Source organism: Poecilia formosa, unplaced genomic scaffold (genome assembly GCF_000485575.1).
Source record: "Poecilia formosa unplaced genomic scaffold, Poecilia_formosa-5.1.2 Scaffold135, whole genome shotgun sequence".
In the NCBI taxonomy this organism is placed as follows: domain Eukaryota; kingdom Metazoa; phylum Chordata; class Actinopteri; order Cyprinodontiformes; family Poeciliidae; genus Poecilia; species Poecilia formosa.
In genome coordinates this window covers 714,115-740,976 of record NW_006800074.1, presented here as the reverse complement: position 1 = coordinate 740,976, position 26,862 = coordinate 714,115, and the positions used below count along the sequence as shown (strand labels likewise).

The 26,862-nt window shown below is 39.8% G+C and overlaps 3 protein-coding genes across 4 annotated transcripts; 2 read left to right on the top strand and 1 right to left on the bottom strand.

Annotated features, from left to right (window-relative positions):
• The first annotated feature begins 98 nt into the window (after positions 1–98).
• LOC103145065 (NACHT, LRR and PYD domains-containing protein 12) lies at positions 99–5,523 on the top strand. The gene is made up of 8 exons (XM_007562322.2): positions 99–2,097; positions 2,186–2,347; positions 3,080–3,253; positions 3,329–3,502; positions 3,611–3,784; positions 4,152–4,325; positions 4,436–4,603; positions 4,702–5,523. The coding sequence occupies exons 1-8, from the start codon at positions 530–532 to the stop codon at positions 4,769–4,771; spliced, it is 2,664 nt and encodes an 887-aa protein (XP_007562384.1). The 5' UTR covers positions 99–529; the 3' UTR covers positions 4,772–5,523.
• LOC103145066 (ceramide synthase 5-like) lies at positions 5,124–15,205 on the bottom strand. The gene is made up of 10 exons (XM_007562324.2): positions 14,780–15,205; positions 12,658–12,760; positions 12,337–12,467; positions 10,926–10,983; positions 9,988–10,038; positions 9,779–9,871; positions 6,639–6,767; positions 6,428–6,534; positions 6,181–6,337; positions 5,124–5,661 (listed from the first exon to the last, which is right to left on the bottom strand). The coding sequence occupies exons 1-10, from the start codon at positions 14,956–14,958 to the stop codon at positions 5,521–5,523; spliced, it is 1,149 nt and encodes a 382-aa protein (XP_007562386.1). The 5' UTR covers positions 14,959–15,205; the 3' UTR covers positions 5,124–5,520.
• A 1,965-nt stretch (positions 15,206–17,170) lies between these two features.
• Positions 17,171–26,018, top strand: slmapb (sarcolemma associated protein b). Of its 2 annotated transcripts, XM_007562320.2 has the most exons (10): positions 17,171–17,342; positions 17,581–17,640; positions 20,423–20,551; positions 20,661–20,735; positions 20,837–21,139; positions 21,868–22,138; positions 22,287–22,458; positions 23,979–24,113; positions 24,910–24,997; positions 25,412–25,499. In XM_007562320.2, the coding sequence occupies exons 2-9, from the start codon at positions 17,589–17,591 to the stop codon at positions 24,991–24,993; spliced, it is 1,221 nt and encodes a 406-aa protein (XP_007562382.1). In that variant the 5' UTR covers positions 17,171–17,342; positions 17,581–17,588; the 3' UTR covers positions 24,994–24,997; positions 25,412–25,499. The 2 variants fall into 2 exon arrangements, with proteins under 2 accessions (XP_007562382.1, XP_016532043.1); XM_016676557.1 differs by lacking the exon at positions 24,910–24,997 and having other exon boundaries at positions 17,178–17,342; positions 25,412–26,018.
• The last annotated feature ends 844 nt before the right edge of the window (positions 26,019–26,862 follow it).

Sequence of the window (26,862 nt, the reverse complement as noted above, 5' to 3'; positions counted from 1 at the left end):
GTGTAAACAGCGCCCCTTTGTGGATTAATACAGCTATGAATACAATTCCTGTACTGTAATTTCATCCAAGTGTGGCCTGCAGGCTTCTTCCTGCCACACAGAGAAAGGTGAGGTGTACTTGAAGACTGCCAGTGGTCCGTCCCCGCCCCTTTCTGTTTGCTGCAGCGTGGTGTACAAGGCTCTACCCACCAGTAACTAAAAGAAGGAAGAGTCTCATATTGCCTGTAAGACAGCGTGCCGGGTAAAATTGCCCTCCGACATTTCCTGGTTTTCCGTTTTATGATGATGGCCTGCTATGAATCTGAAAATGTGGCTTGGGCTAGGATAATTTCCCCAACAACTGTCCCTCGAAGTTTACTACGTTTCCTCCGCAGAGTACAACTCTTGTAAACACGTTCATGGACAGTTTTTCGAGGTATAGAAAAACCAAATAATCACGCATGAACTTTTATTTTTGCATGCAAGCAAAAAGGGTGTTAGCTGTTCCCTCAAGCTGCGTTCATTGTGTGTTAGCTGTTATTATTTCTGGATGTCTATCAGAATGGATAAAGTTGATATTCTGACTCGCATCCTGAAGACAGAAAACACCTCAACGATTCTCGGTGGTCAGTCTCCTGCCAGCGTCATTAACAGCCGGAAGTACGTACCTGTCACCGTCGACGCTCAGGATGATAACCTGGGTTTCCTAGATGACGCCATCCGAACTGTTCTCTGTGGTGAGACCAGAACTGTTGTAGTGGTTGGTCCAGAAGGTTCTGGTAAAACCACCGCTTTGTTCAAGCTTGTTGTCGATTGGGCTAATGGAGAATGCCTTCAAAACTTTTCTCATGTTTTCAACTTCCAGTTTAGTAAAATAGGATCTTCTACAGATGAACTTTCTTTGGAAACTTTGATCCAACAAGGCCAGCTTCAAATGCCCCCAAACTTCACACGTCTGGTTACAGAGGAGCCTGATGGCGTGTTGTTTGTATTTGATGGTCTGGATGAGTTTAAGCACAGCCTGGACCCCTCATCCCACACCCTGACCTCTGACCCTTACCATCTGGTCTCTGTGTCCTGCTTATTGGCCAGTCTGCTTCACGGATCCCTGCTGAAAGGAGCCGCCTTTCTTGTTGCAACCAGGCCCACAGATGGCGTGAAGTTCCTCGGCGGGATTCGGATGGATGTGTTGGGGTTTCAGAAACCGCAAAGAGAGGTTTACTTTAACAACTTCTTCCCTGACCCCACTGCAGCTAGTGAAGCATTTCTGCACATGGAAAGAACTCTGGGCATTTATGATTTCTGTGCTTCTCCCAGGTTTTGTTGGACAGTCTGCTCTATTTACAAGCGGCTTATTGATTCATGTACCAAACTTTCTGAGACTTTGTCTCAGCTATTTGTGGATATTTTGGTCCACTTGATTCAGTCTCTCTCACTGAACAAAGAACACAGCAGAGGGTTAGTGTTGGCTCTTGGCAGAATGGCATCTCACTGCCTCCACTACCAACATTCAAGCTGTTCCAAACATGCCATTGATTCCTTTGGTTTTGAACAGAGTCTTACCTCTGTGGATGGTTTCTTGAGAGTTCACGGTGAAGGAGAGCTCTCCTTCCACTCCAAACTGATGCAGGAGTTCGTCTTGGCCGTGGCTTTCTTTTTGGACCCGTCGACACACGGAGATGCGGAGAAGATGCTGGATAATCACAAAGGTTGTTCAAAGTTTCTAGATTTCTTTATGTCGGGGCTCTCTGAGCCGGTCCAGTACAGATTGCTGGAAGACTTACTGGGAAAGTTTAGTTCTGATCAGATTAAATGTTTTAAAAGCTGGTTTAAAAGCAGATCAGAGAAAACACTGAAGAAATACAACAAATCTGAACACTACAGATGTTTCCATTTGCTGCATCAAGCCCAGAACGAGAGTTTGGTAAAGGAAATCCTCAACCCTCCTGCACACCCGTGCATCTTTCATGAAAACCTGAGCCTCCAGGACTGTGCAGCTCTGAATTATGTGATCACATGTCTGGGTGAAAGGGAAAAGTTGAGCATGTCCAGAACAGCAATATTAAGAGAGATGATGGAGGTCTTGGCTCCGTCTGTGAGTTTGTCACATACTGTGATGTAAGTGGGAAGTGCTCTTAAAAGATAAACATATATCATTCAGTGTGTACAGCACCATATATATGAAATGCAATGCCGTCTCCTGCAGCTTGTCAAACTGCTCCATTCATAAAGACTCCATCCCTCTGCTGGCTTCAGCTGTCAGCATGGGTGTCACCACAGAGCTGGAGCTTTCCCATTCCAACCTCGGAGATGAAAAGTTGGACATTCTCTGTGCGGGATTAAGAGAGGCCAAGCTACATGGACTAAAGTAAGACAAATCTTTTTTTAAAATTTTTTTTTTGTTGCTGATGATGCAATTCTGATAAAATATTCCCATCAATTTTTTTTTCACTTTTTTGTCACATACATTAACATAAATTAGATTCTCAATCAATTGTTTGACTTAAACTCCATGTCAAGTTGCCAAAACACATATTGATGGTGTTTAAATTTTACAACATTCTGAGCATTTTAGAAAAGGGGAAAAAAGTACAACAATCAAACTGTTTGACTGACTGAAGGGGGCGCTCTTCTTCACTTGGGTGATGCAGCAGGACAATGTTCCTGCTTTTTGCTCTGAATCAAGTATAAAGTACAAAGGGAAGATTTTTCAGCAGCCTAGTCAAAATTTAAGCAGAAATTTGATTAAAATGTTTTGACATGACTCTAAACCTGCAGTTCATTAAACCCTCTAGTGTGACTGGACAATTGCTTTTCTTAAAGAAAACAGCCAGGTTGTTTTCAATATCTTTTTTCTCTTTAAAAACTGATATCGTAATTTTAAAAAGTGTTCGTTTTTACCCAGCTTTCTATTGATATTGAAATTTGTTTGATCCAAAACCTTCAACTGCGACTAAACAGTAAAAAAAAAATAAAATAAAAAAAAATAAATAAAGAAAACAAATTTGTAAGTGGGCAAATATGCTTCTATAACACTGTAGATATTGTTCAAAAGAAAAGACAGAACATAACTAGAGTTGTTGTGTTTTGATATTTGAAGTCTTAATGTCTGTGGTCTGACTGCGGCCTGTTGTGACAACCTGGCCTTCCTGCTAACCTCGGGAGCCTCCCATCTCCAAATTTTACAAATGATGTTTAATCCAATCGGCGATCAGGGCTTCGCAAAGCTGTGCGAAGCAATGCACAGTCCAAACTGCAGACTACAGGAGCTCCAGTAAGTTCTGAAATAGTACAGATTTATATTTCAACATGTCCACTCTGTCAAATAATCAACTTTTCTTGTCAACAGGATTCAAAGCTGTAATTTGACTGCAGCGTCCATGGAGGCTTTTGCATCGGCTTTGTGTTCTGGTCAATCGCAGTTGACAAAAATTGACTTCAAGGGGAACATGGCTGGTGACAGTGGAGTTGAAGCCTTATGCAAAGCCCTCCGACAGCCACTTTGTAAACTGCAGAGCCTCGGGTATGAATCCGTTTTAAGGTCATAAAACCAAGATCGGCTCCGTTTAATTTCGGTAATCTGGGGTAATTTGGTTTTGTAAAAGTGATACGTTTTTAATCTGTTTTGTAGACTGTTTGACAACGGTTTGACAGGTGCGTGCTGCTCCAGTTTGAAGGAGGTCTTCATGTCTGAACACTGCTCTCTGTCAGAACTCGATCTGTCATTGAATAGTTTGGGACAGGAGGGGGCGCTGCTGCTTTGCCATGGCCTCAAATCACCCAGTTGCCCCATAGAAATCCTGAAGTAAGCTCATTGCTAATTATTTATTTTAACTCAGTCTTTAGTTTTCTTTTCTTTTTTTTTTTTTAGGTACAGATATACTCTTCCTGATACCTTAACTGTTTTCTTTGTTATACAAGAAATTGGTGTTTGAGAAGTTGCAGTAAAACATTTCCACATGTAAATTTTGAAGAAAATAATTATCAATTTAATTGCTTTGCCACTTAACAAAAATAAGTAATTTTGGTAAGCTTACCCAACCAAAAACAAGAAACTTGTCTCATTTCATGTCAAACCTTGAGGAACATGAAATATGTAATTTCTTTAAAAGGATAATGTTTGTAAATATTCACTAACCAGCCCTGTTGTTGTCCTCTGACCGTTTCTGCAGCTTGACACGATGCGACTTAACCACAGCAGTCTTTGAGGAACTGGGATCAGTTCTTAAAAATGGGACATGTCAAATCAAATCTCTACTTTTAGCCATCAACAAAGTGGGAGACCAAGGCGTTAAATATCTCTGGGATGCTCTTGCACATCCAAACTGCTTGTTGGAGGAACTGAGGTGAGCTAATGAGGAGAAAACAAAATGCTCTTGTTTTTTTTTTTTTTCCTCCCCAAAACCCACTTGCAGTGCACTATTCTATGAATCTACTTGCTTTCTCTTTAACACAGCGTGGAAATGACCAAATTGACAGATGCCTGTGTTGAAGACCTGTGTGCTGCTCTCAGAGCTAGTCATACCCTGAAACTCCTGGAGCTGAGAAACAACTCTCTCACTGACGCTGCCGTCCCTGCGATTGTCCAAGTCATGAAAGAAAAACAAAACATGAAGGAGTTAAAGTACGTTGGGCCTCACTTGAATCATGAACTCTAGGCAAACTCGATATGTGTTTTGCATGTTATCAAAATCTAACTTCATTTATTCTCTCCTCTTTCAGCCTGAAGTACAATGACTTCAGCGAAGATGCTCTTCAAATGTTGGATACATGTCATAACATTAGATACTGAGGAGAGGATTACACCCAAAAACCTCAAGCGACACTCAGACACAAATGCCATCCATTTACAACACTCAGAAAGTATCTGGCCCCTTACAGAGTTTTTTTGGGGTTTTTTTTTTTCATTTTTTTGTCCTGTAGACCCAAGATTATGCGGTTACGTAAGCAGGACCAGCACACTATACGTTGAAGTACATTCTAAAAGTAAAAAGCGTGTACTTAGGGGATGTGTTGGTTTTGCTTTATGCAAACTACTTCAGCAAATGATCCATTTAAGTGTCACCTTTTAAATGAAGAACATTTAATAACTTGAGGCAGATGAAACTGCCATTCATTAAAGGAAAGATCCAGCACTACAATCACTGCACTTATTGCACTTTTATCAAGAAAACTTTGGGATGTTTGACAATTTAAATCAAAAAGCACAGAAGCATATGTCACTATCATACAACAAATACTTTGGAAGCAGTGATTTGTTTCACAGCAGTCATCGTTGTCAACAAGAAAATCTATTTACAAGCATAAAGCATTGTAAGCAGCTCCCCGGTTGCTGCAGTTCTCATATAGTTCTCGTGTACTTGTGAGAAAAACAGTAGACGTAAACATTTCAAGTGTCCAAGGCTGTGCACTCACCTTGGAGTTTAACATCTTAGAACTATTTGTAGGAAAAATAATTAAAAGTTCATCGTAATAAGGTGTAGAGCGATTCTTGCCTGTATAACTAAAAGAAAATATGATTGGAATAAAGTATCGATCCCCTCAGTGGTCATGAGTTTCTCCATTAAGGACACCGGTGTGGTTGCTGTCCCTCAGTTTGGAGGTTTGACAGTTTTTACTGCCATTGGCGGAAATGTCCTCATCTGTGCTGCTCTCTATGTCACTGCGATCGTCTTTCGACACCTGGAGATGGCAGTAACAAGACGCATTGTTTAAACAAGCATGAGAGGTTTGCATCCGTGCTACAGTTTAGCTAAAGCCTTCACGCCCTCACATTTTTCACATTCAAGCAACAAATGTATGCGCTTGACGTCAAATAATATACTTTTTTTTTTTTTCTGAAAAATGGTGTGGGGTGTATGCTTAATCAGCCTTTAACTCTCATATCCATAAATATAATTCTGCATCATCTAATTAAATGGACTTCAACTTTATGCAATTTCATATTAGTGTAAATTCATCTGAAAATAGAGGAAGTATTACAAAAATGTTCAAAAATTTGTCAACCTAAACTGATAAGAAGAGCACCAAAAGAAGCCCAGGAAGGAAAAAGGCCAACCAGAAATTGAGCAAAACCATGAATCATATTTATTTTACTCACAATCACTACTTTGTGCTAACCTGACACATTAAAATGCACAAAAAAAAAGCATAAATACTTTTTGAATTTAGTGCAGCTGCTGCGTTAGGATGTAAACAAACCTTTCCCTTGAAGATGGCTTTGACAGCAATGCGAGCGATGAGGTAGAACCAGATGATGTGGAGAGTCTGCAGGACCAGCAGTAACCCGTTTATCAGCCACCAGGCCTGATATGGCCCAATGATCTGCCAGCTCTCAAACAGCACACTGTAAACAATCCTACAAGCAAAACCAACCAAATAATGCATTTAATTAAATAAAAGAAAAGAAAATGGCTTTTTATTTTAAAGTGCATTGATAAACTCTCACCAGAAAGGAAAAATGACGAGTCGAGTGAGAAAAAAGCTTATGCTGAACACCACAAACAAGCTGTCGCATAGCCTCTGGTACTTGGCATAGTTGGCCAACTTGGCTGCCTTTGAGAAACAAGACGAGCAAGCTCTCAGAAATGATGAATCAAATTCCTCGATTTTGAGTCAACAGCTAAAGTCATGTTTCAGCTGATGATGGATCCATTTACCTCGAGGAAGATGTCCGAAGCATCGTGCACACACATCACCAGAGTGCCAGCTCTTAGCATGTTGTTGCCATAGGAGATGGTGATGAGGAATATGGTGGCCAGGTGGTGGACAAGCATGATCATGAAATCCTGCCATCGTCACAATGAGACGGGACAAATAAGAACAGAGCGATAAATCAGTAAATCAGTAGGTATTGTGATGAAATGCTGGGTTAAGCTGTGTTAATGCTTATAAAACTAAGTCTATTAAATCCAAAGGAAAATAAAGCTGTTAAATAAATAAAAGTCAAATCAGATTTGTTGTTGTGGTTTGCTGGTATTGGCGATCGCCAGTACTAGTTCCACTATTAAACTTTACGACAGTGTTATGACGAGGGTGTTGGGAAGCTTGTACAGTTTTCATATTTCAACCATTCTCCCATAAAGTTCTAGATCTGTTTTCAGAGGACGTTTTTCATAAAACACGTTTGACTTGTTCTCTCTGATGCTGCAGTCCCTTCTGGGGGTTGTGCAAGGAGTTGCACTCAATAGAAATGATTTAACATCTTGTTTTAACTGTTCAAAAGATTTTTTTATCCAGGAAAAAAAAAGGTTCTCTCCAACTATGTACTATTTTTTTTTTTTTTTTTTTTTTTTTCCCATTTTTAGGACAGGGAATTATGTTTGTGCCCATCTTATTCTTGGAGTCATCTTCATTTTTCAAGTTTAAAAAAAGGACGTTGGAGATTTGCAGAGACCTAAAGAGAGGCTGGTAACAGCTTTTACATCACAGATCGTTTAATCCACAAAATTAAGTCTACAATATATGTAACAATGAATCATCTCATCTGCAGGCAACCCCTGCAGCTGTTTATGCCTAAATAAAGTATTTCACAACTGCATAAATTATGCCGATAACCAGGGCTTAATGTTGCAGAATGTGGGCCACTAGGTCAGAGTTCGATTCGGTGCCCTATTGACACCACTTTCTTTTATACAAATAACCAAAGACACTATTGGTAGATCTATGTAATCAAGTTTTTCAGGCCCCATCTACATAAAAGTTTTTCTGAAATGTTCTTTTTTTTTAAAAAAAGACTTCCTAGCAAAAAAAAAAAAAGTTTCTAGCGCAATCTCTAAGAAGACCTTCATGCATGCCATAAAATATCCAGATCATTACATCTACATCAGGTGTTTCTGAGGTGATGCAACAGTTACTGATTAACACCAAAACAAAGAAAGCAGGAAACATGGTTCAATGTGAAGTTGTTGCACTTGACATGGTTTCAGTTGGCTTTTCAAATAGTTGTATTTTGGTTATGTACACAAAAATCCTCCAAATTAACACAGCCCATCTGATATGCATGTGAGAATATGTGCATAAATGAATGAATGACTTGTTGCACTATAAAAGTGCAACAAGTCATTCACCTAATTACCTAATTTAATTCACTTGGGTCCTGGCTAAAGTTCAACTCAACCAATAACCCTTTGTGAGAAGGCACAAGTTTGTTTGAGTGATACAAGCGGGGGGAGGGGGGGAGCCTTGTCTGACCCATTATCACAAACGTAAACATGAGTATCATGCACAGGGACTTTAACTCCAACTGTGTACTTTTGCCTGATAAGATTAAGAAAGATCTTTTCAGTAACACTTCAGCAGGATTTGGCATAAAATACAGGGTGGGTATATGGAAAATCCCCTCATGCTCAATTAACTATAGTGGAGGTTCTGTAATATTTTTCTTCTAAAGGGTATGGCATCCAGAACTCTTTAACAAAACCTAAAGTGGCTCTTCACTTGGACTTTCAACAGGATAATGATCCAAAAATACAGAAACTGTTTCATAAAATGTCCACCGATTTACCGGCCAGCTGACTTATTGGCACAGAATTCCTTAGTTTTGGGAGATTGGCCGATACCTTCATGTGAAGCCAATCTACCCAAGTAAAGATACACATTTTCTGATATAGTTGAAGATAAAATCTAACTCCTGAGATATTTAAAACTGTCGTAACCTTTATGAAGAATGTTTTTACACATTTGTTGAACTTGTCATCATGTCATAACACTATGTTATGAGGCAGCTTATCTGTGAAAAGATCAATCTCTGCCTCTTCCTTCCGCGTTCTAAAGAAATGAGCTGCACCCGACCAAAAGCAAACAAACAAACAAACAAAAAGAATCAGGAAGAAGGTTTCAATGATGTCATCTGTGGGCCATGTGTATACAATTTGTTAATGGCAGAGAAACAACTTACCATTACAGGAAAACCCATCTATCCACCATCATGCTAACTAGCCTGAGCATTCACAACAAGGGTTGGACTGGGGGAATGAGCAGCACCACAAGAGCTTGTGATTAACAATGCTAAGACCCATCTTAGCTCTGATTGGTTGTTTCTAGTTAGCTCTGGGAGCACGGGCAGAAGGCAGAGGAGAATGACTTTTTTATTTTTATTTTTCCACAGATTATCTGTCTCATGCCATAATGTCACCGTGTGCCATCACAGTTTCAACAAATATGTAAAAATATATATATTTTTTATAAAAGTTACATGCTGCAAATTTAAGGAACAACAGAAGTGATGTTTTCAAAGCAATATAATAGAAGTCAACAAAAGGAAGAGTCACAATGACATCTTTCAGAAAAAAGTAAACTATAAAGGGTTCTCAAGAATTTAAAACGAGACATAGAAAAACAAATCAAAATACCAAAAGTGGCTAAATAACTTTTTTAATTATATCTGTAGGCAACTTTTGTTTAGTAAGAGACTAAAGAGGCACATTTTCTTGGAATGTGCGTGCAAGAAGGACACAGCTTCATCTGTAATTGCTGATCACAACCAGATAAATCAATTGCCTGACAAAATATTTCATGAATATATGAGTATACTCATATACTCCATATGAGTATATATGGATGAATCTAATTTACCATTATATTTTGCATTTAACATTTTTTATTATTATTATTTCTACAAGAGTCAAGATCAATGATTTTATGCTGGCAACATTTGATACTTTGACACATATACAAATGGTTTAAAAGTAAGAAGCATAGTACACAAAACAAACTAAAATAAGGCCTCTAGGAACAAACACCTTTAGTTACAATACGAGTGATGACGGGAGCACAATAGTGTTGGTTGTTGACTCACCTTACGTTTAACATCTGTGAACTGGGACACCATCAGAGACCAATAGAAAGCCAGCTCAGCAACATAGTAATTGTATTGTCCAGGACTTAGAGGCTTTGAGGAGGGGAAGAAGCAAACACACCTTTGATAAATATGCAGCCATACTAATGTGGAAAGAAGTGCACAAAATGTGACACTTATGCAATTAGCAGTAAAATAGAACTGCTAACCTGAAAAGGGTAGTTGTGCCAACACTGTCTGGTATCCCACATCCAGGGTGACTAGCAGAGACAGTAAATGGGAGCAAAGTTAAATGACAAGGAGGAAACAAACAAATCAGGATTATACAAATCTCTTCAGAAAATTTAATTAAGACAAAGCGTAACCAAATGTCTTTTTCCAACACAAAGTAAACACAAAGTACAGCATATTCCCAGATTCTTCCTACAGTAAATGTTTTCCCTTTTGTGACAGTACTTCCTCATCGCCTGTTGCATGCAAGCTAAAATGTTAAATTTTGTCCTTTACTAGCGCACCTTTTACCCACGTTTGCTGTGCTTACTACAAAATTTGTGGTAAAGACCGTCTGTGCTTCTCCATGATGTGTGGAGTGCACGACTAAAAACCATTACACACTCCGACAGAACCGAAAAATTTAATCTCTCCACCTGGGCTTTTCTCTTAGTGCTGGTTTGGTGGCATCCAACTATTTTCTGATTGGTCACACAGCTGTGGTTAATGCAGACATGTCCTTTTATCAACATTTCTTCAGTTCTGCTCTTAGGTTTCTTGTGACATATGAAATTTCATGGGCCAGAACCAACTTTGCTTTTACCCCTTAAAGTAAAACAGATTTCTGGGTTCTTGTGTAATATCTACAGAGCTCTATATTTGTTCTGTTCACAGATTCTTCCACCTGAATTGTGGAAATCTGGAGTTTTTTCAAACTTATGATGGGTGTGTTGGCTGTGTCTTATAATGTTCTCCTTGCCAAGAGTTTGGTACAATTGAAATTATTTAATTTTGGGGCCTGCATACAAGTATAAACACTTTGTGTTGGAGTCTCATGTATATAATGCAAGTAAAATACACAGACGTTTGTGTTTGTGACATGACAAAATATGAAAAGGTTCAAACTGCATGAACGCTTTGGCGTAGCTCAACTTACCACCCACAAATGACAAATGGCGTAGATAAAAATCACCAGGTAAAAGGTGAATCTCCACCTGCAGTGACAAAAATGGAAACAATGCTGTAACAAAATATGTAAAACTTCCTACCTTTAGCAGGCGATTACTAGACATTTCTAAAATGGCATTAAAGGTCCTGATGGGTTATCATTACACTGTGACAAGATTTTCAAGCACATTGCTACCAAAATATCTCCAATTCTGCCAATTGTTAAATAATTTGAAATATTTGAGTTTGAACCCATCATGTTGAGAGAAAAAAACTCAATTAAAAGTGAAAAAGTATCATTACAAAAAGTCTTGATTCTCCCCACCAGGGGCTCCAGGTGCCAGCACAACTATTTATGGAGATCTTGAATGATATTTGAGAAGACAATATTTTAATATGAAATATTAAAAGACATCCTGTTTCATATTGTTGTAAATGTGGATTTCCCTTATTTCTAAGGGAACTGAAACTAACCCTCCAAACAGGTCTGGCGTGAAACAAACCGAAAACACTTCCTGCCCACTCTAAGCACGTCGTTGGGTCTAAGATGTTGTGGCATCATTTCTCTCTCAAAAGCCCCAGGCGCCTGTTCATGAAGGATAGGATGATGGGAGTCTTTTCAGAGCACGGCAGTCTGAATCAAAATAATGGTCGCGTCTGCCAGCAAACTGAAAATAGGTAATTATTACCGCGTCTTTCAGCTGGGCAGTGGTTCAAAAACCTAACTTGTGTCAAATAAACACAGAAATGTTGAAGAGCATAAGAGGGGAACCAGAATCTCTGCAAGAATTGTGCAAGGAAGATTTGTCAAGAAGGCCGATTGTACGCTATAACCTTGTGAAATGTTTTAGCAGAAGACAAAGTGCTGGCTGTTCAGAAGAAGAGGGTTCTCCACAGCAACAGCCCTGTAGAAACAAGTTTTCTTGTACAACAAAAAGCTGACTCTGCTGCTACTTTTTTAACACGTCGGTCTGAGGAGCAGAACTGGGCCGACAATTAATTGTTTATTTCCATCTTGTTGCCGTTTGCGTTTCAGAAGAAGAGAGAGAGAGAGAGAGAGGAGTTTTGGTCTTGTGGCATTTGCTAGGTCATGTGACGGTAAGAGTGATGCAGCGTTTAACTGAGGCAGACAAGCAGCGTCATCGGTGTGGTCAATTTCAGCTGTGTCAAAAATCTAGGGAAGTTTTACAGTAGCACATTTAAAAAAAAATGTGAATATTGCGTAAAAGTGCAATTGATCTTCCCAGTCATCTCAGAAAGAGAAATTGAAATTTTTCTTAAGAGATTCATTACACAAGGAGTAAAATATTGTGTGCAATGATTCCATATAAACTATAGGTTTCTGAGAAAATGCTTTATATTTCTGAGCCGTCAACTCTGCCGTCCTTCTTGAGACTTACATGCTCTCACAGAACTTCTTCTGCGTGGTGGGCCTGTCCTGGTTCCGGCGGATACGAAACCATCTCTGTATTTTCCGCTCCTCCCAGTCCAGCTGCTTGGAGAGTCCCTCCAGTTGTCTTGTGTCTGGACACTAAGGAGGACAGCATTAGTGGGACTTTACCTTCAAAGTACTGCATCTGCTTGTAAAACCACAATGGTATTTCATACGACAAGAGGTGTTTACTGAGCATGTCATTAGGCCTGTGGTGGTGTGTACCGCTGCAATAACACTGTGCTGCAGAGTTTACAGAGGCTACAGAACAAACACAACCCTTATGTACCGTGTTGGACTGATAGAGCCTCTCCAGGACAGCGTTGGGCTGAACTCGCCGGGGCGCTCCTGCCTGAATCTGAAGTATGCGGGCACAGGGTCTGGCCACCAGCCTGTGTACACACAGACAGAGGGGCAAAAACCAGAGGGTGGGGACACACACACACACACACACACACACAAACACACACACACACACACACGTTTGGTATTAAAGAGACATTCAACCGGAGAGAGACATTTGATGCCATGGTAATTTACATTACAGTTTGCCCATAATGACATGTTAGAAAGGAATGACTGCATTTGTCAACGACAGAGAGCAGAATAAAGGCTATAAAAAGGGAGACACAGGGATGTGCTAAAAAGCCTGGAGAATGTAGCACCTAGTAGCCTGAGCAGAGTGTGTCGGTCTGTCATGGGAGAATGGGAAACTAGTTTGGGAGGGACGAGTCCGGCCAAAACGCTAACGCTTGTCACAGGATCCTCTGGCTGAGCTGGCCATTGCTCTGAATGAAACTCAGAGGCACCATGACATCTCAGCATGGCAACGGCCTGCTATTCCGGAATAGCAGGCTACTTTCTAAAGAGGTGATTCAATGAGACTTTTACAGTTGTACTACATGATTTTTAATTGACCATCAAATGCTGGATTTGTCAAGGAATGACGCAGATTATAGCTAATTGCCTTTTGTGCCAAACGGTATTCCGCCTCCAGTTTTGTGATCTTGCACAAATGTTGTTTTAAATTTGCTCATCCAGTCAGAGCTAGCCCTAGGCGTCTATGAATCATGCAGCGGATTAGCAAGATTCCTAGAGGTTCCAATAAAACTTTAATTTACACAGAACAGGTTTACAAAAATGCCTTTGGGAAGGAACTAAACAGGCTGCCAACTGCTTTCTGTATTGTGTACCATAAAAAAAACCAGATCCTGTAAGCATGGAAAAAATGGAAATGTATCTTGTGGAAAAAAAATCAAGCCTCGTCATATCTTTTAGGTATGTGTTTCGCTTTTGTTGCACACACGGTTTGAACAGTGTTTTGAGATCCAGGCTTAGGTATTCACGGTGTTCTGCCAATTCAGGACAGAACATGTCACGTTTTGCTCTGAATTTAGCATTTATGATAGGCTACATAAATTTAAGTAATGTTAAAATTTGATAGTTGCTGTAATATTTACGCAGCGTCTGTGAAAATGAAAGGTATGAACACTGTGAAGCTCCAGCTGCAGATTTTTTGACGCATTCATAAGAAATCCATGGCAACATTGGGGATCAAATTTTGCACACTACAGTTACGTTTATGTACAAAGGCGATGTAAACTAACGCAGCACAATTTTCCATGCCATTGAAATCCAGTATTAGTATTCAATAGTGTTGATACACAATCAAAACTCCACTCAGATCAATCCAGTTGCCAAAAATAGATTCAAATTCAAAATCCATAGCATACAAACCAGTTGATTGTAATCACAGTACAGTATGAAGTGATGTTAAGTTGGCAAGACAGTTGTCTATAATTTTCATGTTTCTGTCAAAACAGAAACATGTTTTAAAGCTAATCACTTCTGTTCAACAAGTAATGGCCGTTTTGCTGGAGCTACTCCTGATCAAAATATTAACATTTCTCAAATCAACAAAATTCTTAACAATTGCAATCTGGATGTGGATCCCAAAATAAACTGCACTTAAAACGTCTCACAACCTTTGGTCGTTTGTTTTCGGCAGAGCAGGGTCTCGGCAACATCTGAGCCCAATGAAATCTTTTTTTTTGTTTCATCATCTCACAGGAATGCTAATGTCGAAAAGGATGTTTACTAATCCCGCAGTTGTTCAACTGAGTTTTTCCTCAAAAACAACTTAAGTAACTCATCTGAAATGGAGAAGAAGACGTGCCCACAAAGAGCTTTTTCACTGTTCAGAAAAAATGACTCATGTGTTCACATTCCTGAAAGCAGCAACTTTTTTGCGGCTTCCGTTTCCATTTTGTTTTATTTTAGTCCGCATGAATCACAGTTTCTATGCAAGCACTATCCGCGGAGCTGTAGCATAGTAGCGGACGAAGAAAAAGTGTAACTAAAAAAAAAAAGAAAACAACTACTAGAGCTGTAAAACAAGCAGAGGAGCTCACCTTTCAAACAGCAGCCTAAACAGTAAAACCCCGACAGCCAGAGGAAAGGCATGGCAGAGCATATGCTGCAGTCGGGGGTACTCCACTCCAGCTGGCGGGCGCTCCAGGTCTGCCCACGACACATTTTCGGGAAGCCAGAATCTCTCACTCCAAATCCAGGCTGAGATAAAGGAAGTCATCGGGGAGCAGAAAACGATAAAGCCGAAAGTAAGCCAAGTTGTCGGTGAAGTTTTGTATCCTGAGCGCGAAGCTAAGCTGAAGCATCACTCCTTTAGCTAAACTCTTAATGAGGAAACTGAACGCTGAACTTCTCTCTCTAACTAGCCTGACAGGCTACACCCACCACTGTTTGCATGTGGAGGTGATCCCAGGCTGAGAGGAGCGGCGGCCAAACCAGGTTTAATTACAGCCCCAGGTCACTTATCTCAAGCTAAATGATCTGCTACAGCCAATTAACATTAGCAGCATCGCTATCAGTTGTGCAGCGGTAAGCAACCACACCATGTAACACTTATAACAACACTTAAAAGTATTTTTCAGCTTGTACTTACTGAAGTTGTGTATGAAGTTAGCACAACCAGACTCATTTCTTTTTGTTTGTTATGCTGCCGTTACTGACTGAAAGGCTTGAAATAATAAAGAATATGACAAATTAATTTGTATAATTTGGGGGGGAAAGCATAAACTGTATTATGAGGAAAATATAAAATCAGTGTATTTACTGATTTTTTTAAAAATGTTTTTATTTAAAATTATAGTTAAGAAAGGAATTAAGGACATTATATGAATGATCTGCCACTCAGAAGGTTCAAAAGCTGCTTAAAGGGCCGGTATTATGTATGCAACTCAGGCATATAGTGTGATTTTATTGTACAGTAAGGTTTTTATTGCACAGTAATGTTACTTTCAATTGTTATAAAAATGCTGTATATATCAAACATAACTTAAAATAAAATTGTCTTTATAATGTGACACTTTGAAATTGGCCTCTCTCTCTCTCTCTCTCTCTCTCTCTCTCTCTCTCTCTTTCTCTCTTTCCAAAAGATTAAAAAGATTAAGATAATGAGCAGGGTCATTTTAAAACACTGCTTACACTAGTGAGTTTAGTGATTTCTTAATGCTTGCGTGTTTAAATTATAACTTTTTGCTAACAAAAAATAAAGCTAAGAGTCCATAATAATAAGTAAATGATCTGGCCATTAGCAAGTTTGCAGATTATTTTGAATCTGGCGGCCCACTTATGATTTTCTTTTTAAAGATGTAAACCATTTTAATTAAGAGTACATCACCTAATGAAGGCTGCAGAATTGCTCAAATAAAAGGGAGCAAACAATGAAAACAGAGAATAATCCACTGATTTATAGATTTAACTCAACCAAACGACGGTACAGGGTTTAAGATCAGATTGACTAAAATCAGATCTTGCAATGTAGGATGACCTAGCTTTTGAAATTTTTTGTGGTATTTGGTAGACCTACATTCAAAATGTTAAGTGTGGGGAGAAAAAAACTTTGATTATTGCTTTAAATACTTTATCCCCACTGTCAGAAATGGTGGCTGCAGTATCAAGTTGTCCAGACAGATGGAGCTAAATATTCACAAGTCCTGGAAGAAAATCAAAGACTTTCACTTACCACAAACTGGATAGTAACCTTAAATATTATTAGGTAGTTACCATGGAATATAAGCATATTTATGTAAGGAATGGCCAAGTCAAAATCCAAACCTAAATACAATTAATCTGTGGCAAGACAACTGATGCTTACAGGAGCACTAGGTTTGCAAAGAGTAGTGTATGTAACAGCAACAAAAAGAATTTCTCCACAGGCGGGTGAGGTAACTGGGTTTTTGGCATTAATCTAGCAGAAAAAAATCCCCCCCAAAAAACAAAAGTTTGTGACTGCAATATGGCAAAATGTAAACAAGTTTAAATGTTATAAATACTTTTGCAAAGCACTGTTTGGTACTTTCTAGTCCAGCTCTGCACACATCATATCTGGATCTTGCACAAACACAGAAGTACTGTAGCTATTCTGTTGGTACAGAGGATAAAACAACAGAGGAGGAGGATGCTGCACATTCATGACACACAGTCCCGCAGTGGCAGTCACTACTCTGTGTCATCCTGTAGGTTTATACTTCAGTACCAACCAGCTTTAGAGCTGCTCCGGAGCCTGAACAAAACCTCTCTGTGTCAGTGTGCAGCTGCAGCTTCCGAGATGTCCTATACGGATCTGTGACCCAGGAGCTTTGGACTTGCATATCAAGGGGGGAAATCCTGTGTTTCAGGATTAACATTTTGCTTGAACAGAAGCACAAGAGGACGATACCACTTGGTGTATTTATTTTAATCCTCCTCGTTCTAATTCCTCGTTAGTTTGAGTCCAGATGCAGCAGGGAGGTTTGGTTTAACGCCTGTCGTCACGTCAGAGTCAACCCCTTTTTCTGCTTGGACTGCTCCGGTTCACGTCTGAAAAAATCTGTTAGTTGCTGAAGAGTTCTTCATGTCAGGGACTGCTGTAGCCTCGGCACACAGAGCACTGTAGCTCCTGGATCACCTAAGGTAATATTATTCAAAGCGCTTTACTTTTTACCTCTTAATCTGTATGTATTTTGTCCTCTGGTCATTTAGGGACGTTTTAAGCTGTTGTTTCTTTTAAAAACAACCACTGTCGTCATAGATGAGCATGCACTTTTTTTTTTCAAAGAAATCTCCAGCATTAACAGGAAGAGTTATTTGTTTGTCAGCATTGCTGCTTGATTTGAATTTATGTTCTCATTTTTATTCCTGTTTTTGGCAGATAAGCAAATGGATCAGAAAGAGCTGAGTGATCCACTCAACAGCGTTTCATTGATTAAAGGTAATTCAGCTCTGCTATTAGTTATTTCAACAAGCATGGACATGGATAATTCAGCTGAATGAGTTGGCAGTATCTTTCACATGCCACAGCGCACCTTGCTAAAAATAACACTAAGGTAGCATGAGTAAGATCAGAGTTTGGAGCTATGAGTTGGATTTAGAGCGTATGGCGGAAGATGGCCTTATCTCAGAGGACGACCTCTTGTTCCAACGTATTGGAGAATTAATCTACTACTCTGCGCACAAGAGCCTGCAGAAGGGGCAATGATGGGCCAACACAAGAATTTCAGGCTGAATGTCAGAATGTCCAAGCATATCAATTTTGCATGATGGTTGAATTTGTAACGCTACACTGCACATTATAGAGAGAGGGAGAGAGAGAGAGAGCACAAGGCAAACAATGTCCTCCGTGTCACTTCAGAGAGACACCTTCAGACAGAACATTTTGGAGCTGTAATTGAATATCACTGCTGGCAGGTTGATCAGCACTTTCCAAGAGAATAATGTGGACATTCAGAGCACCTCTGATTCAGTTTGCTACATCGGCCTCTCAGAAGGCAACAGACGTCAGGAAAGCATGGGCCGCGATGGTTCTGGCCTTCAGCAGTTGGGCTAAAAAAAGACTTTCTCCTTCATTTTGTTTTCTGTCGTCACTCGAGGCAGCGTGATGCTCGCCATCCCCCCAAACCCCTGAAGTCAAGCGGGTATTTTTACTCACAGACTAATCTACATCTGCTTTGTCAGGTGTCATTCTGTGACACTAAAAGACATAAGTGCTAATGTTTCTAAAGATAACATGTTGCACTCTCGTGTGAAATATCCCCCCTGTGTCTTTCAAATGAAGCGGACACAAACGGTGGACTTACAGGACAGGGAACCCACTCACATTCTGCTTCTCGCTCATACATATGCAAACATGCCCTCTCCTCCTTTGTCTGGCACGCAGCTGGGTGGTCATGTGCTTTTGTCAAAGGATGTCACCAGCTCCTAGCCATTGTCTCACACTTGTCCAGTTTAGGGACATCGATGAACAACTGTAACTTGCCACGGCACTTCAAGTCCTTCCACCCATTTATGGTGCGCAAGCTCGACCGACCCTTCCTCTTTGTTTTGGGCCCCGACCAAACGCTCAGCGCTGGATTAGGTCATCTCTTTTCTTAGCTGTGGCAGATTAGGGGAATTTGCAAAGCTGAAATATTTGTGGAGTTTGTTTCCACCCCTCCCAGGAGACACAACAGACCCTTGGCAACGTTGGCAGGTCCATTTCCTTTGTGCATTGTTTGTAGGTTGCTTCTAATAATAAACAATGTCAGTGTGCCAGAGAGTGGTATATGCTGGGGTGATGGACAGTTTGGTTTTGAAGCTTGGACAGAAAATGCAGATTGCTACAGTTGTGCCTATTTCTGGATGAGTAATTAGTTTATGTAACAGGCCTATTTCAATATCTTGGGAAATCATCTAGCAGGCCTGGTTAACTATTTGGGCCTGCAGCTGAATTAACGTAGTCAGATCTTCTGCTCTTGTATTTTTATGGAAACTCACTTCTCATCACAAAATCTTATCTAAATTCTGTCGGACTTGGACATCATATTAAGCTTTTAATGATCGATTTGAACTGTTCACTGCAACAAAAAACTGACCAAGATCCACAAGGTTTGACGTTATACATACCAGTTCGCTATAATTGGTTTAAATCTGCCATAGCATCGTGGACCCTGAAACCACAGGATATTTGTTACCATGAATAACTTCTTTCATACTTCAGGTTTTTGACCATTTTTCTAGGTAAAGTTGGTAGAGTTCATCTAAATTAATTCGCCTCTGGCAAAGACATTTTTGTAAGAGTGGATTATCAACAGCGTTGAGGTTAGAAGCATTGAAAATTCTTGCCCTGGGAACGACCACTAGTCCAAGTACTCACTGCCTGAACCAAACTGTCTCCCTGAGCTTATAGCGTTCAGCAACAAGTCAGCAACCACAGGTTTCGTCCAGTTTCAGCCAGTTTTCATCAACATTGACTTAGAGAGTTGTGACCAAGGAATAAGTTCGTTGTCCAAAGTTGACGACTTCAAGTTTGACTAAAATTGCTACAGCAAATATTTTATGTTCACCACGTAATAAAATCACTGAAGCCGGAAGGATGAAGAAAGTGGAATTTGGGTGACCTGGCCACCCAACTGTGCCAGCTCTGTGCCAAGAAAACACATAGTCCAGATGCAACTTGCTAAGGGAACTTACTTGGGAAGTCAAGTTTAATGCTATCGCACATTTCACCAACAAGGCAATTCAAAGTGCTTTACACATAACACAGTAACCGATTACGAAACAAACTATAAACATTACACTTTGTCAAATGCCACCATCAGAATTTTCAAGCACATGTGCATTAAATATATTGATCAATTTTCCAGTTATTATGAATCAAAAGCATCTGTAAACAGGTGGATTTTTATCCTTGATTTAAGGGAACTCGGTGTTTTGGCAGTTTTGTAGTTATGATCCAGATTAGTGGAGCCAGAAACTGAAGACGCTGTTGCAGTAATCAATGTGATTAAAGATAAATGCATGGACGAGCTTCTCCAGATCTTGCTGGGACATTAGTCCGTTAATCTAATAAAGCACAGTTCAAAACTGATCAGCTGCAAATTTAACATGGCATTCATGCTGATAAGTGTTTGTAAGCCTGCAGTAGTCTTCATCCTCCATATGAGGCTCTTTAACTTTTTAGGTGTTCTGTTCAGGCACCAGTTGAGATTTTATAACATTTTTTCGGTCATTATTAGATGATCTGACCAAGTCCAACATGGGTTCTTCTGGTGAATCCGAGAAAATGATTCAGCGCTTGAATGATGAGCTTCGAGAGGCCCGGGAGATAGCCAACACAGAGAAGCAGAAATGCATGGAGCTACAAGGTAATATCGTAGTAATATAACATGCTGTAAACATTTCAGCTGTTTAGATTCTCAGTGCTTTCATGCTTACACATACAGCAAGCTACAAATATGCTTTTGTATTTTAAAGGTGTTCTGGAAGAAGAGAGGAAAGGGCATAAACAACAAGCCGAGCAATCTTCCAAACAGATTAAACATCTCCAAGGTACTTTTTTTTTTCATTTATAGACTGGAAATACTTTCTTTCTTTAAGGAGTCATTAAAAGCCACCTCTTTTTATCTATACACTGATCTGGGTTTGGACAGGCCAGCTGCAGCAGCTCCAGGACGAGGTGGATGTTCTAAGGGAGCAGATAAATGTCTCCTCCGGTTCACATGACGAGCTGCAAAGAGCACAAAATGAGATGAAGTCACTGAAACGGGCCCTGGAGGCGGCCTCTGCAGAGCGGGACCGCGATGTCACTGCCGTCCAGTCTAACCTGGCAACTGCTTCCAAGGACCTGGACAAGTGGCGTCAGACTGCCAGCAAATACGAGCGGGAGATTGAGGACCTGCGACGTGATCTGGAGCAGCAAAGCAAGCAGTGGCAGAAAACAGCAGAGATACAAGGTAGAAAGGGCGCAAATGCGCAATTCGAAACCAAATCAAGCCGTTGCATTGTGCACTTACACAGACGCACCTTTCTGACTGAGTGGTTTGGAATACGAGTTCTGTTGCTTTAAGACTAAATTTGTATACTGGAGATGGTCTCCAAACTGCTCAAACTTGGGTTATATATGTCCGTTTTAATAAATTAGAATATCACCAAAAACTTTCTTTATTTAAGCAATTAAATTTAAGCTGTAAAACGTTTCAACATATAAAGATTATTAACACACAGAGTGACATATTTTAATAATTTATTTGTTAGCTGATGATATTAATGTAAAAAATATCTAATAGTGAAAATATTCAACTTATTCATAATATTCTATTTTATTTTATTTTTTTTGGCTCTACTTCACGGTTTCTTACTAGGGCATTCATCCAGACGGCCGCCATGTTTTTGAGTTAAAAAAATGTTTAAAGTTGACTGGAAATTTGAAAATATCACTTGATAGCTTTGTGTTATTGGAAGACTGGAATATTAATGCCTAAACACCAAAAAGGCAATAATTAAAAAAAATAAATAAATAAACAATGCTCAGCATTTTAAATTGAGTCGCTGAAAGAAATTAACTCTTTGATTAATTTCCCCAACTTATCGAAACCATGCTTTAAGAATATCTGCATGCAGACTGAAAGCAAACCATCTGCTCCGACACTGCACTATTAAATCAACCACTTTCTCGTTGCAGCCAATGAGCTGCAGTCTATGCAGATGGAGTGTAACGGTCTGCAGAAAGAGTGCTCCGTCCTGCGATCCGACAAACAGGACATGGTGAATAAGCACCAGAAAGAAAAGAACAGTCTGCAAAGTGAGTGTGCCTCTCTGAGGGCAGAGAAGGAGGAGATCTTTAAGGCCCACCAGAAAGAAAAGGCCAGTGTGCAGAGTCAATGTGCAGCACTGCACAGTGATAAAGAGGCGTTGCTGCAGAAACAGCAGCAGCTGGAGCAGGACCTTGTCAGGTCAGTACACTGATCTACATAAGGTGTAGCTTTACCCCCTCATATGTGGCCTATTTACAATATTAAACTACATAATAAACTAAGCACAGTTTTTTCTGGTTTCCTCCAAATTTTGTTGCTTTTTTTTTTTTTTTTCGGTTATTGGTAGTTTGCGTGACCAGAATACTGACCTGAATAACAAACTCAAAGTCCTGGAGGAATCCCAGCAGGAGATGGAGAGGAACCTGGTGGCCGTACAACTTCAGCACCAGCAGGATAACTCCAAGCTGCAAACCCAGCTGGATGAGGCAGAAAGCCGCAGCAAGTCTCTGCAGAAAGAGGTACATTCATGTCAAGGTCTCAGGGTTTCTACGTCAGAGTTAACATTTGAATCCTATCTTGTCTCGATGCATTTTACTAATTCTGATCTCAGGAAGTAGAAAATCTAATGAAACCTGGAACTTTGGTTATTCTAGTTTTGTGACATTTGCAGTGTGAGGTACTGCAGCTGCGTGTGATGTGCTGCTGACCACACTGCTTTACAGCCACAATGTTGACAGGGACTTTAACTATTCATGACATTTCCTTCGTTCCCTCTCAGCACGCAGGAGAGGTTTACTTATTAATGCAAGTGAATTGTCAGCATCAAAGTCACCCAAGATTACATTTCTGACTTTTCGCACAGGAGCAATAATTATACTTTGAAGAAATGTTTAAAAAAATCTAAATAATAATTTGTATGAAAAACAGAAGAATCAAGGGTAAAATAAATGCAGTGGATTAAATTTAAACACAATCAAGTTGATTAATTCTTTGTTTTCCAAATGAAAAGCAGCAAAGAAAACAACAACCATACAATCTTTCATCATTATTACAAGTTATTTAAAACCCTTTATAAAACAACATGCTGCTTGTTTTATATTGACACCAAAACACTAAACCCCCGATTCAATACTTCCTGGAAACACCGCTGATGCAGTTACATCGGCAATCTTTTCTTCCACCAGGTTTGATGTGGCTTTCTTTCAACAATCCTTTCTTCTTATCATTCTTCCAAAAAAGATGTATTTGGACAGGAGTGCACAAGATGAACGAGGATCCATGAAATGTTCAAAACGTAGGTTTTATAACCTGACTTTAAACTTTCCAACAGCTGAGCTTTCTGATGGTTGGATTTATACTGAGATTGAATTACACGCAAACAGACTAAACTGACAAATTGAGGGGAGTTCTAACGGCAATTAGTTACACTCAGTTATGAGAGTAAAGAGGCTGAATACAAATGCTTCCATAAACTTTGTATTCTTTTGCTTCCACTTCAGAATTATGCGTTGCTTTAAGTCAGCGTATCATCCCGTCATTGTAAATTGTGTTGAAATTTATGGTTGTTACGTGTTAAATGTGGAAAAGTTTAGGGATTTTGCGAGTTTTAACCGTTCCTCCTAAACCCCTAAAGTATGTACATATAAAAATCGGTTTAGAAATCCTGCACATTGCCTTCTTGTGCGATCCCTGCTGTATACCGCCAGTCGGAATCAGCTAGCAGGGTTGGGATCATTCGCTTTTGTAGCACACAGACAGGAGTGGCATTGTAGCCCAGAAGAAAACAAAGATGAAGTCATTGCTAACCTCCACTCTTTCAGTCACTGAATGAAAAAAGGAGACGGAGGGCCTCCTTTTGCATCGGATACTCTCAGCTTTCACTGAATAGCTGAACATAAAGTAGATTCAGCAGCAGGTCTAATTGTAGGAAGTGGACGAAACTTGTGAAGAGGACAGATTTACTCCATCAACAGAGACCCAGAAGAAAATAAAATAGTTTTCTTATTTTTTTTTTTTGTTTTTTACTGGTTTTGTGCAGTATGAGGAGGCTCAGATGGAGCTGTCTGACCTAAAGGAAAGATACCAGAAGACTGAGCAGGAGAAACAGACACTGGCAGACCAACTGGAGGAATTCAAAGCTGGCATGAAGGATTTACAGGAGAAAGGGTCAAACGTGAGTACCGACCCCTGGTCAGTGTCATACTCTCTGTATGTAACTGACAAGACATTAATGTAATAGACGTGTTTAAATAACAATCCGTAACTGAGTTTAGAAATGATTTAACACATCTTCTGTGAAGTTGGTTTTCTGTAGACGAGCTCTGCTTTAACTTTGCTGCAACATTATAGTGACCGTGTCCAATTTAGTTTAATTTTCAGACATAAAATGTGGATCGTTTTTATGATCCACAAATTGCGCTTTATTATTTCAGCAGTCCACACATCCAAGGACTTTTAGGAGGGTTATTTACATATTTAGGTTTAATAACCTGCAGAGTTTCTGAAGAGTTTGAAAAAGTTTGGGATTGAGGGGGATATCCTGAGGCTGGAGACAACTAGCAGCAGTCCATTCTGAATTAAATCCTGATGTAACGCTACATATTGCCACCTAAAAAATGCATCTTAAGAATGTTTAAGTTTGGACAAATGTTAACTTTAAGGAAAACTCCTTTACAATGCTAAGGACAGCCAGCTTTGGGCAAAAAAAACAAACAAACAGCAAATGGGAAAAATTGACCCACATACCAATGAGTCTTTAGAGGACAGTCCTTGGATTGTGCTGTCAGCTGTTTTCTTATCTGTCTGTGTGAGGAATGCTGAACGCTGGCAGATTCTTATGACCCAAACAACTGTAAAAACCACCAGTTACAGACAGGGTGATTGAGTGACACATTTTCAAAGAAAGCTAAACACCCACAGACGTCTGTCCCGTTGCCGTTGATTACTATAATATCCCTTCCCTTCTGTAGACGCCACTTTTGCTGCCTGTTCAAGCCATAGTCATCGGCCTTATCCTGGCTTTGCTGTTTTGGTGCTTCGGCGCAATGTGGTAGCAAGGTACACATTACTCCTGCCGAGCCGGCCTACATCTGTCATCTTCATCAGTGTAGTTTCAATCATTGCATGAATTAATTGGGTTTTTCCCGCTTTCCCAGAACGCTGTCTTTGGGGGGGGCAAAACTGTCGTCTAAGAAATCTTAACCTCTCTAATCATGCAGCTTTCAACATCTGTCATCTGTTTGTTCTGTCTGAATGGCTAACGCTTAACAACTGTTTCTCCCAGTTGGCTGTGATGACGCTTATTTTTATCCTAAAGAGCTTGTCCTTAATTTGCTACTTCCATCAGCTATGTTTCGTCTTGATCTCAGTCGCAAACTCCCTCTGTGTGAACATCGGTGATCCTCTGACGGGAGGTGCCATTTGGTCATGTTCAGTTTATTTTTATTTTTTCTGTGTTGCTGCTCCCCGCAGAAGCCGTGGATGATCTGGGGGCCAGTGGTTGCTGTGGCTCTTACAGCTGTGACGGCCGCGTTGCTCTTCAGGACCTGAGGGCAAACTATCCAAACAAACACACGTAGAGGTTTATCCTTATTTGATTTGTTCAAAACTTGCCCCCTTTACATATCTGTTCTGGTAATCAGGTGGGCTCATATTTAACAGTTTTTTCTTGCTAAGATGCTTTATTTTAGATGGAAGTGATGTTTCTAAAAGAATGTGAGTTTTTATGTGTGTAATGATGGGAATTTAGTTGGACCGTGTCAAGTTTACTATTTTGACTCATAGGATTATCTGTTAATGAATGTAAAACTTAAACCATGCTTATCTAATTCTACTTAGGTATCTTTAATTATGTTTAAGGTCAATCACTTTGAGTTTCTCTACTCATAGCACATTTTTTGTTATTGTCAGAATAATAAAGTTGTCACAATAACATCCCCTAACGGAGTGCACACTGAAGGAAACGTTGGTTGATGGTGTTGGATGTGTTTGCAGGACCAGAGGCAGAGTTTAGACAAACCGTATTTGGTTACATTTTTTGTTTCAGAGGGCATCATTAAACACAACTGCAGCAACTTGAGTTTTGAGTCACTTTTTTTCTTGGGTCAGTTTCTTTCCTGCACATGTTCTGCTCTTTATAAAATGACCAGTGGAGACTGATTTCTGTATAAAATGAATCTGTACATCAATATAGATTTTAAACATATAGCTGTGCACCTTTGCAAAAAAAAAAGAGAGAAATAAAATAAAAAGAGAATACAGTTTTTTTTTTACTTTGGGGGTTGATTATTTTCTGATTAGTCTAGAAATAAAAGTCTGTTCTATGCAATAAAAATGGGATATGGCCCACTACTTTTTTCCAAAACACTTTTGAAATATCTGACCCTACCTAGCATGGTATTAAAATATGAAAAAAACTGAGTTAATAAAAGAGAAATACATTCTACTGATGTGCCTCACTCATTTGAAAAACCAGCACAGTACGTTATTGGAAAGCAAACTTTGTGTCACCACTGAACTGCAATCGGCTCCCTGCACTTTGGACACCATTGCTCTAAAAGATTTTCTTCCAGGATTATTTAGCTCCATTGATCTCCACATGAACTCTGATGGTCTTTCCTGTATCTGCTGGTCTCCACAGCATAATGCTGCCACCACCATGTTTCACACTGGAGATGGTTTGTTCAGCAATGCAGTTTTTGGCTACACATAATGTTGCCCAAAGGTGTACACTTTCCTCTCTTCTGGCCAGAGAAACTACTTACAGATATTTGGTTTGTGTCCTTCATAGCTAAATTGTAAATTGGACTGGTAAATTGATCTGTCAACAACAGCTTTCTTCTTGCCAGATTTGTGGATTTACTGGTAAGTGTTTGTCATGTAGACAGATTGGCCTCCCTGCACTGTGGATTTCCAAAGCTCCT

Bases quoted from the DNA above. Each gene is read 5' to 3' on its own strand.
- slmapb (XM_007562320.2), top strand. From the start codon at position 17,589: ATGGATCAGAAAGAGCTGAGTGATCCACTCAACAGCGTTTCATTGATT. The intron at 20,552-20,660 runs GTAATATCGTAG...TGTATTTTAAAG, and splicing joins GAAATGCATGGAGCTACAAG to GTGTTCTGGAAGAAGAGAGG. The intron at 22,139-22,286 runs GTCAGTACACTG...GGTTATTGGTAG, and splicing joins CTGGAGCAGGACCTTGTCAG to TTTGCGTGACCAGAATACTG.
- LOC103145066 (XM_007562324.2), bottom strand. From the start codon at position 14,958: ATGACTTCCTTTATCTCAGCCTGGATTTGGAGTGAGAGATTCTGGCTT. The intron at 10,984-12,336 runs GTAAGTCTCAAG...TTGTCACTGCAG, and splicing joins AAGAAGTTCTGTGAGAGCAT to GTGGAGATTCACCTTTTACC. The intron at 6,768-9,778 runs GTGAGTCAACAA...TGACGATGGCAG, and splicing joins TCACAGATGTTAAACGTAAG to GATTTCATGATCATGCTTGT.
- LOC103145065 (XM_007562322.2), top strand. From the start codon at position 530: ATGTCTATCAGAATGGATAAAGTTGATATTCTGACTCGCATCCTGAAG. The intron at 2,348-3,079 runs GTAAGACAAATC...TGATATTTGAAG, and splicing joins GCCAAGCTACATGGACTAAA to TCTTAATGTCTGTGGTCTGA. The intron at 3,254-3,328 runs GTAAGTTCTGAA...TCTTGTCAACAG, and splicing joins TGCAGACTACAGGAGCTCCA to GATTCAAAGCTGTAATTTGA.